Source organism: Neofelis nebulosa, chromosome 9 (assembly GCF_028018385.1).
Source record: "Neofelis nebulosa isolate mNeoNeb1 chromosome 9, mNeoNeb1.pri, whole genome shotgun sequence".
Lineage (NCBI taxonomy): Eukaryota > Metazoa > Chordata > Mammalia > Carnivora > Felidae > Neofelis > Neofelis nebulosa.
In genome coordinates this window covers 32,334,095-32,353,337 of record NC_080790.1, presented here as the reverse complement: position 1 = coordinate 32,353,337, position 19,243 = coordinate 32,334,095, and the positions used below count along the sequence as shown (strand labels likewise).

Below are 19,243 nucleotides of genomic sequence, written 5' to 3'. Positions count from 1 at the left end.
ATGGTTGACCAATAATTATTTGAACAGTAGCTGGAAGATTCTGTGGCAGAAGCTTGACATCACTTGAGGGAGTTTGAAGAGAACAGGCATGAAGAATAAATCTCCAGAGGGACTGTGCTGCGCCGTTTCCCCCCCACCCCACCCCCCACAATGCATTCCCACAGACTACAGAGTAGTACTTTGCCCACAGAGGACAGGGGTATAGGAGCCCTGCTACAGTTAAGATTTTGTCCTTGTTAGGAAAGTTAGTCTAAGACAACATCTCTGCTCCCCAGCACTCAGTGATTATACAGATTATATATATACAGAATATACAGATTATTCTGGCGGGGGGAAGCAGGTATGTTCACATGTGACAGTAACACAAGACAGATAGATGCACAAACTGTCCTCGTGTAAATTTATTACACAGATTTAACTTTGCTGTTTGATGACAAATACAGGTGAGAGCTGTTCAATAGGCCTGTATCAAGGTAAGGTAGGCAGATATTAAAATATTTTAATACCTTACCTAAGAGTTATTTTATGATCTTTGATGTGTGATCATGTGTGGACAGGGGTGAGGAACCCATTACTGAAGAACCTACTCATCTCTAGGGGCCAGAATTTGATATCTGGTCCGTAACAGCTGTAAACTATGTACATACTTATACAACTGGAGGTCTTACAGGGCTGTTTTTCCCAGCCTTTTTCACTTATCCCTTCTATTGATAAATATTCAAATCTCATGGTTTCTTTTAACTGGTATTAACATTCACAATAAATCATACGTACTAAGCTAAAATAAAAACAATTATAAAAATGATTATACTTTAAAATTTCACTCATTTCCTGACCTTGATTGAGAATGACTGTTTTGGCTGAAGCTCTGACTAGTTGAACTGTGATATATTTGTGATTGTGTTTCTTCTTTTTAATGTTTTGTTTGTGCCTCTGCTTTTATTTCAGTGGTTTTGAATGCTTTACCCTGGTGATAAAAGCAGATAATGATAGTGAGATATGGAAATTAGAGGTAAAGATAATGAAACATTCAGTATATTGTAATAGCAAGGAAGAAGGTGAAAGTAGCACAGTTTATATATGCTCTAGGTAGTTTATACCTGAGCTACAGTGATGTACTATTTATTGTTGTATAATAAATTTCCCCAAAATTGAGTAGCTTAAAATAATGAACATTTATTCTCATACATATTCTGAGGCTCAGGAATCCAGGACAACTTTGCTGGGTGGTTCTGGCTCACCTCTGTTATGAAGTTATATCAGCTGGGGCTAAAGTCGTTTGAAGGCTTGGCTGGGCTGGGCTGGAGGATATGCTTCTGTGGTTGCGTAACTATTAACTGAGGCTTCAGTTACTTGCCACTTAGACTCTCCTTAGGGCTGTTCACAACATGACTCCAGAGCAAGTAGTCCAAAAGAGAGCCCAAGGTAGAAGCCTTACCTTGGAAGTGATACACCATCACTCTGCCATGTTCATTTGAGCACAAAGACCAGCGCTGGTGATGTGGGAAGGGACTACACAAATTGATGAACACTAGGAGGCAGGAATCATTAGAGGCCAACTTGAAGGCTGGCTTCCAAAAGTAGTCTGCCTCAGTTGCTGTCTGCCCACCTAAATCCTGAGTCAGATGCTCTCTAGTGAATGCTGGGTCACAGTGAAGTGGGTTAGATCCTGACTGTAACATACACAGAATTCTGCTAATCATTTTTTAATTTAATTTAATTTAATTTTTTACTGTGGAAGAGGCCTAGGACTAACAGATTTAGCTTTAAATAGCCTACCTAGACTTTCTTGGACTTTTTCCAGCCAACAGATTCTTAATTTAAAACATTGGGTTTTGATCCCTAAATGGTACATGGTAAAACTAAATGTATTGCCATAGAGTAACTTCTAAAATTATTACGTCTTTAAGAATACAGAAAGACATCATGGCTTTACTTCTTTTCTTCTTTAGTTGGCCAAGTAAAATTTGATCCACCCTTAAGGAAGGAGACAGAACCACATCATGAACTTGTAAGTAGTGTAGTCTTGGAATGTTAACACTAAAAATAAATATTTTAATTAGTCTTTGTGATATTGGTAATGACTAAAAAGTCTAGTTCTTGATATTTTCACAAGCATTTGGGGACATAAAAAGGTAAGTAATCCTAAATTACAAAAAATAAATCTGTGTTGCTGAGATCGAATATTCTTAATGTTAGGAGAAATGTACTAGTTTTACCATTCTCCTGTTAAATGTTTTTAATGCTGACCTGTTAATTTTTTGTTTTTATTTTTGTTTTCCAGTTTTCGAGGGGCTTTTTGTGTACGCATTTGTTAGGATAAATGCCACCATTTTAAATTAAAATGCTGGACCAATAAAAACATCTCACTGAACTTATGGGCAGCCTTTTAAGAGTGTAAGCCAGTTTTCTAAACATGAGGGTAGAGTCAAATCTATTGGGACTAAAACTCAGGAGAGACCAGGCATACATAATAGATCAAGTCTGTCATTCGTTTAAGGCTTGCTAACTCTATGAATGTTCTTTTCATTACTGTTTTTTGTTAATTTTTTATAAACACCTTCCTAGATATGTGATAATATATTTTTAGATTCAGTCTTAGAAACAACATGTTTTGCAAATATTTGAGATGTTACTATCCTATGGAAGAATTTAAAAAATGAGACTTAAAAAACAAAATCAATCCTAATGAAATTAGTTTCCTAGAGCTCCAGATTATATGTGTTTTTTTTTTTTTTCTGTTCAATACTGAGAAGAAAGTAACTATTAATAAGTAGTAAGGACTGAAATGGAAACTTTCTTAAACTTAATGCTTTTGTGAACCCACTTGACTAAAGGTATACAAAGTGGAGTTATTCTAATTCAGTATACCAGCATGGAGGAAAGGAATGTTAAAAATTCTTAAAATGATTATAACATTTAAACCTAACATTTATGTAGAGGATGTAGAAGGTTAAGAACAAAAGTAGTAATGATGTTTATAAATGCTAATAGTTACTTTGTTAAGGCAGTTTGAGTTTGTTTCCTGTTTCTCTTTTGAAGTTGGCATTGCATGTATTTAAATTATATACTAGTTTAATAAAACTGTATTACGAAGCAAAGTTGTTGCAATATTGCTATTTTACAAGCTTCTTAAGATGATTTGACTTGGCATTTGCCTTAATAAAATTATTAGCAGGACTAATCTCATTTGTGACAGTTTCCCTTTGTGAATTTGTGGCTTTTAGTTTAAGTGTAAATAACTTGGGTTTCTTGGTCTCTGCTAAACAGCCCGACAGTGATGGTTTTTTGGACAGTTCAGAAGAAATATACTACACTGCAAGATCTAATCTGGTATTTCTCATCTTCTGATTTTCTTTGTCAGCATTGTTTAGTCTTAATTGTTTTTGATTTTTTTGATCAAATATTTTGTTCAATTTTAATGAACCAGTTTAAACATCATTTTATAAGTTCCTGCCATTTAGCAAGGTTCTATATATTGATTATAGCATTTTTTTCCAAAACAAGTTAGATGTATCTACTCAAGTGTATTATAATGTAATAAAAACTAAAATCTATTTTCCTTTTTTATGGAAAGTATTTAATTTTCTCACTCAAATGGGTTTTTTTAGAAATTACATTTCCCTATAAAAATGTCATTTTAATAATGTGACTTATTTTAGTGAACTAGAAACCATCCATATATGTATTACATATCCGTTCATATATATACAACTATTTTTATATATTGCATATATAACATATATGGAAATAGTTTCAAAAAATAACTTACCCCTAGTTAACAATGAAATCTGTCTCAGATGAAATTTTAACTTTTTAGCATTAGGTAATATCTCATTTTCTCAGGCCAAAATTTGGATTTTAAAGCCTCTCTGAAGTTATAAGTATTAAGGCTGTTTTACCATTAGGTAAGAAAAGAGGGAAACTAACCCTGGTAAATATTAAATAAATAGTAACTTTAATAGTTGCTATTGAATAGTTTTTTTCTACTTCAGTAGGTAGCCGGGACCCGAAGTTGCCTCCATATTTATCCTTAGATTCTATTTTTCTGCCTTTTCATTGGAATTTTCTTTCTTTTTCCTTTCTCTCTGCCTTAATAACGTACTTCTTTCAATTCTGGTTAGTTTAAATGATTCTTTATATAAATTCTTTAATCTATACCCTATGACATTTGTAGAACATAAAATGTTGAGCATAATTTCTCTTTTGAGGAAGTTGCTGTCTTAATGGGCAGAAATTACTTGGACATACAAACTTTCAGCTGTGCAACAAAATATACAGTGGATTGCCAGCAGGTGTTGACTGTTGAGGAGAGGCTGACATTTATGTAATAAGTGTATGGAAATCAGAGGAGAAAAGCTTTGGGGTTAATGTGGCTTATCTGGCTTCAGGAAGGGACTAAAACTGATTTCACTGTAGCGTAGGAACCCTTATAGAGTCTTCAGGAGGAGAATGGACAGATGCCTCCAATGTTTCATGGGAATTGATGTGGGAACAGTCATCGGCACAGATGCCAGTTTTGAGAGACGGCAGATAAAGAGCTGAAATTATGAAATTGGCATACTACTCCTTGAATTATGGTATTGGCTCAGAAGAGGAGGATTGAAGTCGTCAAAGAAGAAGTGATAGATGAAACCATGATTGCATTTTTTCCCTAGTTAGGTCCGAAGAAGGAAGGAGTGCAGAAAACTGGTTACCACAGTGGGTGATGCCTGTGTTTTGCAGTCAAAGTGGATAGAACCAACATGGGGGAGAAAGAAGCAGTTGGAAAGCTGGAAGAGTCAATATCAATACTTGGACTGTCACGAAAGAAAGAAGGATGCATCCGATGGTCCAGAGAGGACCAGAAAGTGTCAGGATTGAGAGTTAACTGTCCACAGGGGCAAGTGAGGTGAAATGTCTGAAGAAAACACTATCAGCAGCTTCTGGATTGAAGATTTTTTTCACAATTACACATAGATAGGCTAGAGTGACAATTAGTGCAATTTGTTGTGGAAATAAAAGATCACAAAATAAGTTTAAACTGACCATCATTAATATTCTCTAGAAAAGACAACAGCAACAAACCCAGAAACATGGTCTTTAAAATTACAGTTATTCTCTTCTGTTCTCTGGGTTTCTAGAACTAGTCTAGTAACATGAATAAATTACGGCTCTGTTCCCTAGAACTGTCCTACCCCCAAATAATCAGGAGTTTCTGACAGAGGGAGCAGCTGACAGGCGGTCTTGTGACAGAGGGCTTTAGGGACAGTTAACTAATTACATAGTTCTGGCAGAAAAGGATGAACAAAATATTTGTCAGACCCTACAATTTATAAAATCAAACTTTAAAAGTTCACCTCTGATGATGATAAAAACTAACATTCATCTACAAGTTTTTATACACCAGGCATTCTAAATGCTTCAAATGTATTAAGATCTTTGTATTAGAAATGAGGGAACTTAAGGTGCAAAGAAGCTGAAATTGGTCTTACTCCTCAGCTAAATAATAGCCCACCAGGGTTTTGATCAAGGCAGCTGGTTCAGGAAATGAAACCTAAACCACTGCCTGTTGCATCTACCCCAAATACTGAGCTCACGCTCATGGTCTCTCTTTTTAATCATCTATATATGTTCCATAGTTATTATTTTTTAAAAGAATGTACCTGTTTTACTGTTTGTTTTTAATGTTTGTTTATTTTGAGAGAGAGCGTGCGTGTGCGCGTGCACCAGCGGGGGAGGGGCAGAGAGAGGGAGAGAGAGAATCCCAAGCCAGGCTCTGTACTGACAGCAGTACTGATGCGGGGCTTGATCTCATGAGCTGTGAGATCATGACCTGAGCCGAAATCAAGAGTTGGGTGCCACCCAGGTGCCCCCATAGTTATTATTACTTTTTTTTTAATTTTTTTGTTTTGTTTTTTTTTTTGTTTTGTTTTGTTTTTTAGAGAGCATGTGCATGTGCACAAGCAGGGAGGGGCAGAGGGAGAGAGGGAGAATCCTGAGCAGGGCCTCAATCTTGGCAACCCTGGGATCACGACCTGAACCAAAATCAAGAGTTGGATGCTCAACTGACTGAGCCACCCAGGTGCACCATTATTCTTTTATTGTGGTAAAATATACATAACATAAAATTTACCATTGTGAGCTTTTTTAAATATGCAGTTCAGTGGCATTAGGTTCACTCATATTGTGCAACCATCACCGCTATCCATCTGCAGAACTTTTTTGTCTTTCCACACTGCAACTCCTTACCTATTAAACAGTAACTCCCATTCCCCCTTCCTTGCAGCACCTGGCAACCACCATTCTATTTTTTGACTCTTTGAAGTACCTCACAGATGTGGAATCATACAATAGTTGTCCTTTTTTGACTGGCTCACTTCACTTAGCATAATGTCACAATGTGTTTAAGATTCATTCATGTTGCTGCATGGGTCAGAATTCCCTTTTTAAGGTCGAATAATATTCCTGTGTGTGTGTGTGTGTACACGTGTGTACCACATTTTGTTTGTTCATTCATCTATCAATGGGACAGTTGCATTGCTTCCACCTTTGGACTATTGTCAGTAACGTTGCTGTGAACATGGTGTACAAACATCTTTCAAGTTTCTACTTGAAGTTCTTTGGGGCATAGAACATGAAAGGGAATTGCTACATCATATAGTAATTCTACATTTAATTTTTGAGGGAAATGCCGTGCCATTTTCCATAGCAGCTGTGTCATTTTACATTCCCCCCAGCAGTTCACATGGGCTTCCAATTTTTCCACATCCTCTTCAACGCTTCTTATTTTCTGTGTGTGTGTGTGTGCGTGTGTGTGTGTGTGTGTGTGTGTGTGTGTGTGTGTGTGTGTGAGATAATAGCCATCCCAATGGGTGTAAAGTGCCCATAGCTGTTTCAATCCCCTGATTTCATCAGTCCTGAAACTTTGGCACTGTCAGCAAGATTTCCAGCTGTTCCAAATACTTGTTGCTGGCCACTAGAAAGAAACCTGTTACACACAAAATGTCTGGCTGTCATCTTGGCACCAAGATGGCAGCTCTAAATCTTTTGGGCCCAGATTTACCCTTTTAAAGACTTGTTGCTTAAAAGTCCCATATCATCAGTGATTTAAGTGCTAAATGTATTCATTTTATGATTTTAGAAATGAATTGAGAATATTACATCTCAGTTTTCATTATTACATTACAATGATTTCTTAAAAATTAGATTATCATAATATATGAAACCTGAAGAACAGAGCTTGATTTCTAGGATTCTTAGTAATAAAGATCTGCAAATTTTGAGAAGATGCTTAAGTTTAAAAACTTCACCATAATGCAGTAATTAAATAGTAAGAGTTTTGCTTCTAGAAGAAAGCATAGGCAGTAATCTCTTTTGTTGCCTTAGCAACATTTTTCTAGGTATGTCTTCTAAGGCAAGGGAAACAAAAGCATAAATAAATTATTGGGACAATACCAAAATAAGCTTTTGAACAGCAAAGGAAACCATCAGCAAAATGAAAAGGTAACCTATTGAATGAGAGAAGGTATTTGCAAATGATATATCCAGTAAGAGGTTAATATCCAAAATATCTTGAAAAAACTTACACAACTCAACGCCAAAAATACAACCCAGTTAAAAAATGAGCAGAGGACCTGAATAGACATTTTGGCCAACAAACCGATGAAAAGATGGCCAACAGCACTAATCATCAAGCAAATGCAAGTCAAAACCACAATGAGTTATCACCTTACACCTGTCAGAATGACTAAAATCAAAAAGTCAAGAAATAGTAAGTGTTGGCAAGGATATGGATAAAAAAGGAACCCTTGTGCGCTGTTAGTGGGAATGCAAATTAGTGTAGCCACTATGGAAAACAGTGTGGAGGTTTCTAAAAAAATGAAAAAATAGAGATACCATATTATCCAGTAATCACATTACTGGGTATTTACCCAAAGAAAACGAAAACACTAATTCAAAAAGATACACGCACACCCCTCTGTTTATTGCAGCATTATTTATAGTAGCCAGGATGTTGAAACTTAAGTGTAGATAAATGAGTGGATGAAGATGTGGTATATATATACAATGGAATATTAATTACTCAGCAATAACAAAAAATAAGATCTTTCCATTTGCAACAACATGGATGGACCTAGAAGGTATGCTAAGTGAAATAAGTCAGAGAAAGACAAATACCCTATGATTTCACTTATATGTGGAATCTAAAAAACAAAAAGCAAATGAACAGATAAGCCAAAACAAACAATCAAACAAAAAACCCAGGAGCAGGCCCATAAATAAAGAGAACAAGCTGGTAGTTGCCAGAGGGGAGGGGGGAGGAGATGGGCAGAATGGATGAAGAGGAGTGGGAGGTACAGGCTTCCAGTTACCGAATGAATTAGTCACAGGGATAAAAGGTACAACATAAGGAATATAGTCTGTGGTATTGTAAGAATGTGGTCTGATGATAGATGGTAGTGTGGTGAGCACAGCACAATGAATAGAGAGGTCTAGATCACTATTTGTATACCTACAACTAATGTAATAGGTGTCGATTGTACTTTAGTTTAAAAAAAAAAAAAAAACTTTTTATCTTTAGGAGGTCCCAGTAGTTCGTTTTTGCTTTTGTTTCCCTTGTCTCCAGAGGCATATCTCTAGTAAGGAGTTGCAGCGGCTGAGGTCAAAGAAGTTGCTCCCTGTTTTCTCCCGTAGTATTTTGATGGTTCGGCTTACATTTAGGTCTTTCATCCATTTTGAATTTATTTCTGTGTATGGTGTAAGAAAGTGGTCCAGTCTTATTCTTCTGCTGTCCAGTTTTCCCAGCACCATTTACTGAAGAGACTGTCTTTCTACCATTGGATATTCTTTCCTGCTTTGTCGAAGATTAGTTGGCCATACGTTTGTGGGTCCATTTCTGGGATCTCTATTCTGTTCCATTGATCTTTGTATCTGTTTTTTGCACCAGTACCATACTGTCTTGATGATTACAGCTTTGTAATGCAGTTTACAGTCTGGAATAATTGTGATGCCTCCAGCTTTGGTTTTCTTTTTCAACATTAATTCAGCTATTTGGGGTCTTTTCTGATTCCATACAAATTTTGGAATTGTTCTAGCTCTGCAAAGAATGCTAGTGTTATTTTGATAGGGATTGCATTGAATGTGTAGATTGCTTTGGGTAGTATCAACATTTTAACAATATTTGTTCTTCCAGTCCATGAGCATGGAATGTTTATCCATTTATTTGTGTCTTCTTCAGTTTCTTTGATAAGCTGTCTGTAGTTCTCAGCATACAGATCTTTTCTCTCTGATCAGGTTTCTTCCTAGGTATCTTACAGTTATTGGTGCAGTTATAAATGGGGTCAATTCCTTGATTTCTCTTTCTGCTCCTTCATAATTGGTGTATAGAAATGCAACCGATTTTTTTTTAAGTTTATTTTTAGAGAGGGAGAGAGAGTGTAAGCAGGAGAAAGAGAGAGAGAAAGAGAATCCAAGCAGGCTCAGCACTGTCAGCACAGAGCCCGACGTGGGGCTTGAATACCACGAACTGTGAGATCATGACCTGAGCTGAAATCAAGAGTCAGAGGCTTAATCGACTGAGCCACCCAGGCACCCCACTGCAACCAATTTCTGTATGTTGATTTTATATCCTGTGACTTTGCTAAATTCATGTATCCATTCTAGCAATTTTTTGGTGGAGTCTTTCATGTTTTCCACAGAGTATCATATCATCCGCGAAGAGTGAAAGTCTGACTTCTTCCTTGCCAATTTGTATGTGTTTTATTTCTTTTTGTTGTCTGATTGCTGAGGCTAGGACTTCCAGGTGAGAGTGGACATCCCTGTCATGTTGCTGAACTTAGGAAAGCTCTTAATTTGTCCCCATTGAGGATGATATTAACTGTGGGTCTTTCATATATGGCTTTTATGATGCTGAGGTATGTTTCTTCTGTCTCTAATGTCTTTTTTTTTAAATGTTTGTTTGTTTGTTTGTTTGTTTTTGATAGAGAGAGAATCAGAGGCAGGCTCTAGACTCTGAGCTGTCAGCACAGAGTCCAGCGCGGCACTTGAACTCACAATGAGATCATGACGTGAGCCAAAGTCAGACATTTTACCAACTGAGCCACCAGGCACCCCTGTCCTTAATTTCTTGAGGGTTTTAATCAAGAAAAGATGCTGTATTTTGTTAAATGGTTTTTCTGCATCTGTTGAGAGGGTCATAATGGTTCTTCCCTTTCTTTTATTAATGTGGTATATCGTGATTGATTGGCAAATATTGAACCAGCCCAGTACCCAGGAATAAATCCCACTTGATCAAGGTGAATAATTCTTTTAATGTACTGTTGAATTTGATTTGCTAGTATCTTGTTGAGAATTTTTGCATCCAGGTTTATCAGAAAGATTGACCTGTAATTCTCCTTTTTAGTGAGGTCTTTGGTTTTGGAATCAAGGTAATGCTGGCTTCATAGGACGAGTTTGGAATGTGAAAAGATATTTGCAAATGACATATTGGATAAAGGGTTAGTATCCACAATCTATAAAGAATTTATCAATCTCAACACCCAAAAAAACAATGAGTAATAATTCATAATAAACCAGATATACCAATAATAAACCAAAAAATAATAATCCAATGAAGAAATGGGCAGAAGACATGCATTGACGCTTTTCCAAATAAGACATCCAGATGACACAGACATCCAGCAGACACATGCAAAGGTGCTCAACGTCACTCATCATCAGGGAAATACAAATCAAAACTACAATAAGATACCACCTCACACCTGTCAGAATGGCTAAAATTAACTCAGGTAACATCAGATGTTGGTGATGATAAGGAGAAAGGGGAACCCCTTTGCTCTGTTGGTGGGAATGCAAACTGGTGTGTCCACTCTGGAAAACAGTGTGGTGGTTCCTCAGAAAATTAAAAATAGAACTACTCTACGACCCAGCAATTGCACTACTAGGTATTTATCCAAAGGCTGCAAAAATGTTGAAGGAGCACATGCACCCCAATGTTTATAGCAGCACTATCAACAATAGCCAATTAGGGAAATAGCCCAAATGTCCATCAGCTGACAAATGGATAAAGAAGATGTGATATATACATATATGTACAATGGAATACTATCCTGTGATAAAAAAGAATGAAATCGTAACCATTTTCAACAACATGGATGGAACTAGGGTGTATTATGCTAAGTGAAATAAGTCAGTCAGAGAAAGACAAATACCATATGATTTCACTCATATGTGGAATTTAAGAAACAAAACAGATGAACATAGGAAAAGAGAAGGAAAAATAAGATAAAAACAGAGAGGAAGGCAAACCATAAAAGACTTTTAAATACAGAGAACAAACTAAAGTTTGCTGGAGGGAAGGTGGATGGGGGATGGACTAATGGCTGAAGGACCTTAAGGAGGGCACTGTTGAGATAAGGGTATTATATGTAAGTGATGAATCCCTAAATTCTACTCCTGAAACCAATACTACATACAGGTTAAATAACTTGAGTTTAAATTTCAAAAAAAGAATAATACAGTAGATATATATTTACCAATGTGGAAAAAAATAAAAATTAAAAAAAAGAAATGTAAACATATCCTTAATCATTTTTATATTTATTTCATGGAGGAATGATAATACTTAGGATATGTTGGTGAAAAAATATATATTATTAAAGAAATAGTAAGAGTTTTGCCCATAACCATAAAAATGGGTTTATCTAATGTACTGTCTTTAGATTAAAAAATTATACACCTGTTTAATTGATGACAATTTTTTCTAATTTGCCCAGTTTTTCTGGGTATTTTAGCCTATACAATAATGAAAAATATATTTAAAGTTAATTATATGGAAAACATGTTAATTGGTGTGGAGGAACATAAGTAGTAACATAGTCTTTGCTCTGAAGAAAGTTATGGTATACTTGAAAAAGTAAGAATAAAAAATTTAAATTATAATTTAAAACATGTCAGAAAGGGGTGCCTAGGTGGCTCACTCAGTTAAGTGTCCAGCTTGGACTCAGCTCAGGTCTCGATCCCAGTCATGAATTCAAGCCCCGCATTGGGCTCCATGCTGGGCGTGGAGCTTACTTTAAAAAAAAAAAACAAATATGTCAGAAAGGTATACCCAATTGATCATTATTAGTAAATAACAAAAGTACTTTAAGAAACCCCTGAATTACGGACTTAAAGCCATATTACAAAGCTGTATGGTACTGGCACAAAGACAGACACTCAGATCAATGGAACAGAATAGAGAACCCAGAAATGGACCCACAAACGTATGGCCATCTAATCTGTGACAAAGCAGAAAAGAATATCCAACGGAATAAAGACAGTGTCTTCAGCAAGTGGTGCTGGGAAAACTGGATGCGACATGCAGAAAAATGAACCTGGACCACCAGACACAAAAATAAACTCAAAATGGATGAAAGACCTCAATGTAAAACAGGAAACCATCAAAATCCTCGAGGAGAAAGCAGGCAAAAACCTCTTTGATCTTGCCCGCAGCAACGTCTTACTCAACACTTCTCCGGAGGCGAGGGAAGCCAAGGCAAAAATGAACTACTGGGGCCTCATCAAAATAAAAAGCTTCTGCACAACGAAGGAAACAATCAGCCAAACTAAAAGGGAACCGACAGAATGGGAGAAGATATTTGCAAATGATATAGTGGAGAAAGGGTTAGTATCCAAAATCTATAAAGAACTTATCAAACTCAACACCCAAAAAACAAATAATCCAGTGAAGAAATGGGCGAAAGACATGAATAGATACCTCTCCAAAGAAGACATCCAGATGGCCAACCAACACATGAAAAACGCAACATCACTCATCATCAGGGAAGTACAAATCAAAACCATGACGAGGTACCACCTCACACCTGTCAGAATGGCTAACATTAACAACTTAGGCAACAACAGATGTTGGCGAGGATGCGGAGAAAGAGGATCTCTTTTGCACTTCTGATGGGGATGCAGACTGGTGCAGCCACTCTGGAAAACAGTATGGAGGTTCCTCAAAAAATTGAAAATAGAACTACCCTACAACCCAGCAATTGCACTACTAGGTATTTATCCACGGGATACGGGTGTGCTGTTTCAAAGGGGCACATGCACCCCAATGTTTATAGCAGCGCTATCAACAATAGCCAAAGTATGGAAAGAACCCAAATGTCCATTGATGGATGAGTAGATAAAGAAGATGTAGTATATATATACAATGGAGTATTACTCAGCAATCAAAAAGAATGAAATCTTGCCATTCGCAAGTATGTGGATGGAAATAGAGGGTATTATGCTAAGCGAAATTAGAGAAAGACCAATATCATATGACTTCACTCATATGAGGACTTTAAGATACAAAACAGGTGAACCTAAGGGAAGCAAAAAGAATATAAAAACAGGGAGGGGGAAAAAACATAAGAGACTCTTAAATATAGAACAAACAGAGGGTTGCTAGAGGAGTTGTAGGAGGGGGGATGGGCTAAATGGGAAAGGGGCATTAAGGAATCTACTCCTGAAATCATTGTTGTACTATATGCTAATTAACTTGGATGTAAACTTAAAAAATAAATAAAAAATAAATAGATAAAAGTTAAAAATAAAACCCTGAATTAGGTCAAAATTAAATAAAGTCTAAAAATTATTCTGGAAGAGAAACAGTAAATGTCAACTTCTGTTTATTTTAAATTTGTTAAACTATTACTATTAAATTTATATGATGTAGCTACTTTTCTTACCTAATATATATGAAGACAGTTTCTTAGGAGAACTCATTTATTTTGCACAACGATAGGACATTTTCTACATTGGCAAACCTGCCCTGCTTGATCTTCATGTCCGAGTTCATCATGTAAGAGTCATGAATACTGTTTAGCATTTATCTGTTAGTGTTCTGACCTCACTTGCTTCTCTTTTTAAGAAAGTCTTTTTTGATTTGTCCAAGATTCAATCCCTTTTTACTTGTGTAAATTGCTGTATTAAAAGGTATCTTAAAATGACTTTATCTAAATCATAATTTTCTCATTTTCTGATGAGGAAAGAAATTCTCTTGACCTGTTCCCTTTTTTGTTGATTAAAATATATTGCTAACATATTTTTTCTTTTATATTTTTGTAGCCAGCTATATCAGTTCTGTTAACTTCCTGCTATTTTCTCATCAGATGTAGGCTTTGCAGCCTCACACAGGGTTTACAAAAAGGAAAACAATAAAAAGATTTTCTTGAACATGTATTTTCCCTTTCCCATGTTCCATGTTCTATCCTTTATCTTTTTCAGTGCTTTCTGGCTCTATCCTGCGCTTAGAAATACTTCCCCATTCATTAAAACTGAAGTTAGGATTTTCTGACCCAAAAAGATATTTTCATTGGGCTAGAGTAACCATCTTCAATTTTTGTTTGAGCTGTTCAGATCAAATCTATATAAGGCTATTGCATGTTTTCAGCCCATGTTGTTACTTGTTTGACTTTACTGTGTAGCTAAACATTGTCCTTCACTAATAACTTGATGCCTCATTTGTTACTAATTCCCTTATGTTTCTCTTGGCATGTTCAAATGTGTTCTTATTTCGCTTATAAAAGATTGCTATGTTTTACTGTCATCTAGGGTTATCTTGAGTGCTTTTCCAAGCATAATTTTGGTAGCATTTTTCTATTACAGAATAGCTTCCAAGTACTTTTTGATAAATGTTTTAAATCAGTCTTAGAATGTTCTAAAGATATATAAATGGCTACTAACTTTGCCCAACTTTTACTTTTTTTCCTTTCCTTTTTATTCTCATTTTTCTTGAATGATTTACTGCCTGAATCCCTGCCATATAATAGGTGGTTGGTAAATAATAGTTGAATTACCTGAGATTCAGTACTTACTAGAGGACTTAGTGTAATTCTTTTACCTGATTGGATTCCTAGCACATTGTTTTTGTTCCATGGTTGCTAAAAACATAACTTGATTTATAGAGAAGGAATTAATAAAGAATAAGCCCCTTTTTATTTTGGCTTTCCTGGTAGTGTTTGACACATGGCACATTTAATCATCACACTTGGATATATCTACAACTTCTCCCTGGCCCGAATGTTATTTTGCTTATGAACCTATGTACAATTTTCTATTAAAATACTACATTTGTTATTTTAGACTCTTACCTTCCTAAATACCTTGCTAATCTCAATGGATTTTTTTAAATCATTGTCATCAACCCGGCAATTGTCATGTACCATAAGATGACTGTTCCTACAACAGCCACATGTGTGTTTATATAACAGAAGCTATTGCCATTCTGCACAAATGTAGAACACTTTTAGAAGCCATCATTTGATTAGGGCCTTAAGAGATTATGTTGGCTAAAGAGATTGCTGGTGTGGTAGAGGAGGGACGTTACCTGTAGCTGAAGAAAAAAACTTGAAGTTAGGAGTGTATTCATTGAGATTAGTACTTCTCTGTACTGAATTCCAAAGATTAAAGGTTCCTGTACAAAGTCATGACCACTTCAGTTGTACAGCATAATAATTGTGTAGCAGTCTTACGGTAACAGTGATACCATCCTATTAATATCATTAGGAATTAAATAGAACAGATACCCTTTTGCACTAGAATTTCATGTGATACCAGTGTGATGATGGTTGACTAATCTTACTGTTTTTGATGTATTCTCTCTTCTGTCACTAGTAAGAACATTTATTATGCATGAAAGAACGCAAATATTGAAGAAGACAAGATTTGAATCTTGTCTAAACCAGGATTTTTATTTTGACAGGTCTTGGAGTACTTAAATGTTAAAGTGCTTTTTACTTAAATGTAGTGTATCGTTTAGAGTTCTTATGTTCCTAGGCTTAGTATTTTTGTGATCTAGAATTTGTGTATCTTAATGAGGCTGGAGTGTTAGTTATCTGCTTGCAGGAAAATGAACTACTGGCATTGGAACAAGAATTTGTTTTAAGGGCCTGGTTAGTGTGTGGTAGGTGCTATTCTAGACTTTGGGCCTGTAGGGAAGAAAGATGGACGTAACAATTTTCCTATTTTGAGGAGCTCACAGACTGGTTTCTGTTTTTATAAACTGGTTAATAAATTAATTAAAAGGCAGTTTAAGTGCTAGAGGAGAACTATGTATTCAGTGCCATGAAGACATGGGAAAGGTTGCACCTTCCTTCCTGTACAGTCTTGGAAGCCTCCTCCAAGGAGGTGTCTTTTGCATTAAGTCTGACTGTGCATCTGGCGATACCTTGTGTATTAGAAAACACTTTATTCTACATTCTGATGAAAATAAAACTCATTTTAAATGTTAAATATTCCCCCTTTATTGTTAAAATCATGCTTGAAATACAGTGACTTGAGGGGAGAAAGGAAGCTTTACTTTGTACTTTCCATAGTTGTTGGAAAACAGTTTTTTCCTCAAGAAGGCATTTGAGTTGAGCATTTATGTTGTTACCCCTTTAAATTTCAATTCTTAAGCCTACAACCCGTAGCATTCAGTGGAAACGTTTAGTTAAGGGACTGCCTTAGTAATACTCCTTTGAAGTTTCACTACTTAGCTCTTTAAAAAATTATTCAAAGCCCTTTAAGTGTAATTTGCAACCTTGCCCATGTTCATCTATACAATTTACTTAAAAAGAGCACCTATTCTATATGTTTAAAAATTATTACCTGCCTAAAGCAACAATAGAAATATGTGAATGTGTATAAATACATAATTATTGCAGATCTTCTATACAAAGTCAAGATTTTTGTTGCTTGTTCTCTTCTGTAATTTTTTTGCTTCATTATAGCTTTGCTATTAAATACCTTATTTGAGCATTTTTCTTTCTAAAAACTGGGGTTTTTTTGCAAATTTTAACTAAGAAAGCAATAACCATAAATGAAACTTACATATATTATTCAAACAAGTTCCCAGAAAAATACTGAACTTAAATAATAAAATACGTAAACCACAACTACAAACTTCTGACATCTTTTATTGTTGGAAGTCCTACCATACCTTTTTTTTAAAGAACATATAGCAATACAGATTTATTTGCAGTCTGGGGTTTCTCTTTTAAAATATATATATTTGTGTATTATGATTTGTGATATACTACTATTTTGCTAAATACATCATTTTGTACTATTAGGATCTACAACTAGAATATGGACAAGGACACCAAGGTAGTTACTTTTTGGGTGCAAACAAGTAAGTAAAGTTCTTTTTAAATTAAATTTATATTCAAGAATAATTAAGTTGCTTTATATTTTAATTTATTTATTACATATATCTTGTGCATTTTATTATATATTTAATATAGAAAAATATGTTAATATTTCCAGAAGTAAATTGTATTAGTCTGGTAGATAGGTTTTTATAATACGCTTTCAACTTTTCTTCATTGCTACCTTGCTAATCATTTAGTCAGTAATTGTCATAATGGAGACATTATGTTTTTTGTATCAAGCTACTTTGTAGACCTTACTTGTTAGAGAAAATGAAGTACATTCCAACTGAAGACGATACATGTTTCAGAATTTTTTTATTTTATTTTTAAGGTTGACCTCTTTATTCCTTATAAAACTTGCTTTGGTACATATCCCAGTGTGTTGGCTCTGAAAATAGCTGAAAATATTTACAGTGTTTAGAACTCTTTATCCTAACTTTTTAGTTGTTAAGAGCTTTTCAAAAAGGAGATAGTAGTTAAAATGCATCTGCTGTCTTCAGAATTATCAATTCATGCAAGAAGTAAATAGAATAATTATTCAAGGCCTCTCCTGTACACCAGGCACTGTCTAGGTGGTACAGCACTGTGGTGAAAAGGCAGCTTACAAGGAGTAACAATTTAAGTTGTTCATAGTCCTCAGCAGAGTAAGGGGACAGGACTCTGCTGTTCTTTGTAGATTCTCATTTTCTGAGTTCATGGAGAAATTACCATTATAAAATCTAGTATGTAAGGAAATACTATTTAAATTGTCAAAATCTCTCAGCAATGTAGATATTGTTTTAACAATCAGAACATCTTAAAATTGCAACATATAATTTCACTTACACATTAGAGAGTTGAAAAATATATATACATCCATAGTTTAAGCAGTTGAGGAACGATGACTGAAGACAGTTCAGATTTAAAGATAATGCAAAATCGTGTCTCCTTTTTTTAGACTAAATGTTTAATTTAAATACCCTATCTTTTCTCAACACAGAGAAGAGACTTTGAATGACCGCCTAGAGAAATGCATTAGTTTGGATTTAAGCTGAATTTCAATTAAATACAATGAATTTGTTTTTAATTAACTTGATTTAAGTTTCCTAAAATGGGAAAAAGGCATACAATTTCCCTGATAGAAAAATGAGATTTTATCTAAATAGTAACTGTGTGCTATTTATAATCTCTCCTGATTCATTAATGGACAGCAAAGGAAGGTTTGTCTCATAGTGGTTAGCAAATAAAAATTCTGAAGTGCTTTTTTTATTGTTTTGTCTTAATATAAGGTCACTAGTTTTAAGGACCTTGTTAGCAAATTTTGGTGTATTTTAAGAGACAGTGGATGATTTGGAGAAAAATTCCATTTACACTTTTTTGGTTCATTTTAAATATATTTTTAAATTATATACTAGCAAAAATGCAAAAAAGAAATATGGCCCATCACTAAATGCTTTTCCAGATTCCTTAGTTCCCATTGTCTAATATCTGATTGTTAGACATTTTCATAGTATATAGTTACTTTGGCTAGGTAAAATGTTAATAATTTGCCCAACCTTCATTTTTTGATTAATTGGATCCCTGCTTAAGGAACTGTATTCTATATAACGAATCACTGGCAAGGTAGGTTGGCCAAAAATTTGACCTTTGGCTGTGTTTCGTGTACAGGTATATACATACATGTGACATGAGCATGGATGTAGCACTTCTCTTACTGTACTGATATGTCTGCTTTATTCTTGTGACCAGGCAGTGTTTTAAAACTCAGAGGATTTCCTGCTTTCTCCATAGGTGATCAGGCAGACAGATTTCCATTTATGGGTTTCTACCTATTCCAGACCATACAAGAACTAAGATAGGGTGTAGGTGTTTTTTGTTTTTGTTTTTGTTTTTGTTTTTGTTTTTGTTTTTTAATAGAATATGTATTTTGACTTAACTGAGTTTTCTTTTCTCTTGAATGCTGTTGTTGGGGTCAACTTTTCTGATGATTTAAAACCAACAAAATACTATTTTTAAAAGAAAACTAAATTATTTCTGATTGTTTTTAATGTAGAGCAAAGATTCTAGAGATAACTTAAATTCTCTTCTAAAGACTTAAATAATGGTGAAAAAAGTAA

General features: G+C 35.1%; 1 protein-coding gene across 6 annotated transcripts in view; it reads left to right on the top strand.

Annotated features, from left to right (window-relative positions):
• The window catches only part of MAP4K3 (mitogen-activated protein kinase kinase kinase kinase 3), a 209,286-nt gene that overhangs the window by 142,327 nt on the left and 47,716 nt on the right, over positions 1 to 19,243 (top strand). For 5 of the 6 annotated variants that reach the window (XR_009248374.1, XR_009248373.1, XR_009248375.1 and 2 more), the window contains 3 exons: positions 1,953 to 2,011; positions 3,271 to 3,333; positions 17,070 to 17,128. Coding sequence is in view for 3 of the 6 variants with exons in the window: in XM_058683126.1 (XP_058539109.1) it covers positions 1,953 to 2,011; positions 3,271 to 3,333; positions 17,070 to 17,128 (181 nt within the window). In the remaining 3 variants the exon portion in view is untranslated. The remainder of the gene's footprint in view (positions 1 to 1,952; positions 2,012 to 3,270; positions 3,334 to 17,069; positions 17,129 to 19,243) is intronic. The other variant, XM_058683127.1, reaches the window with a different exon arrangement.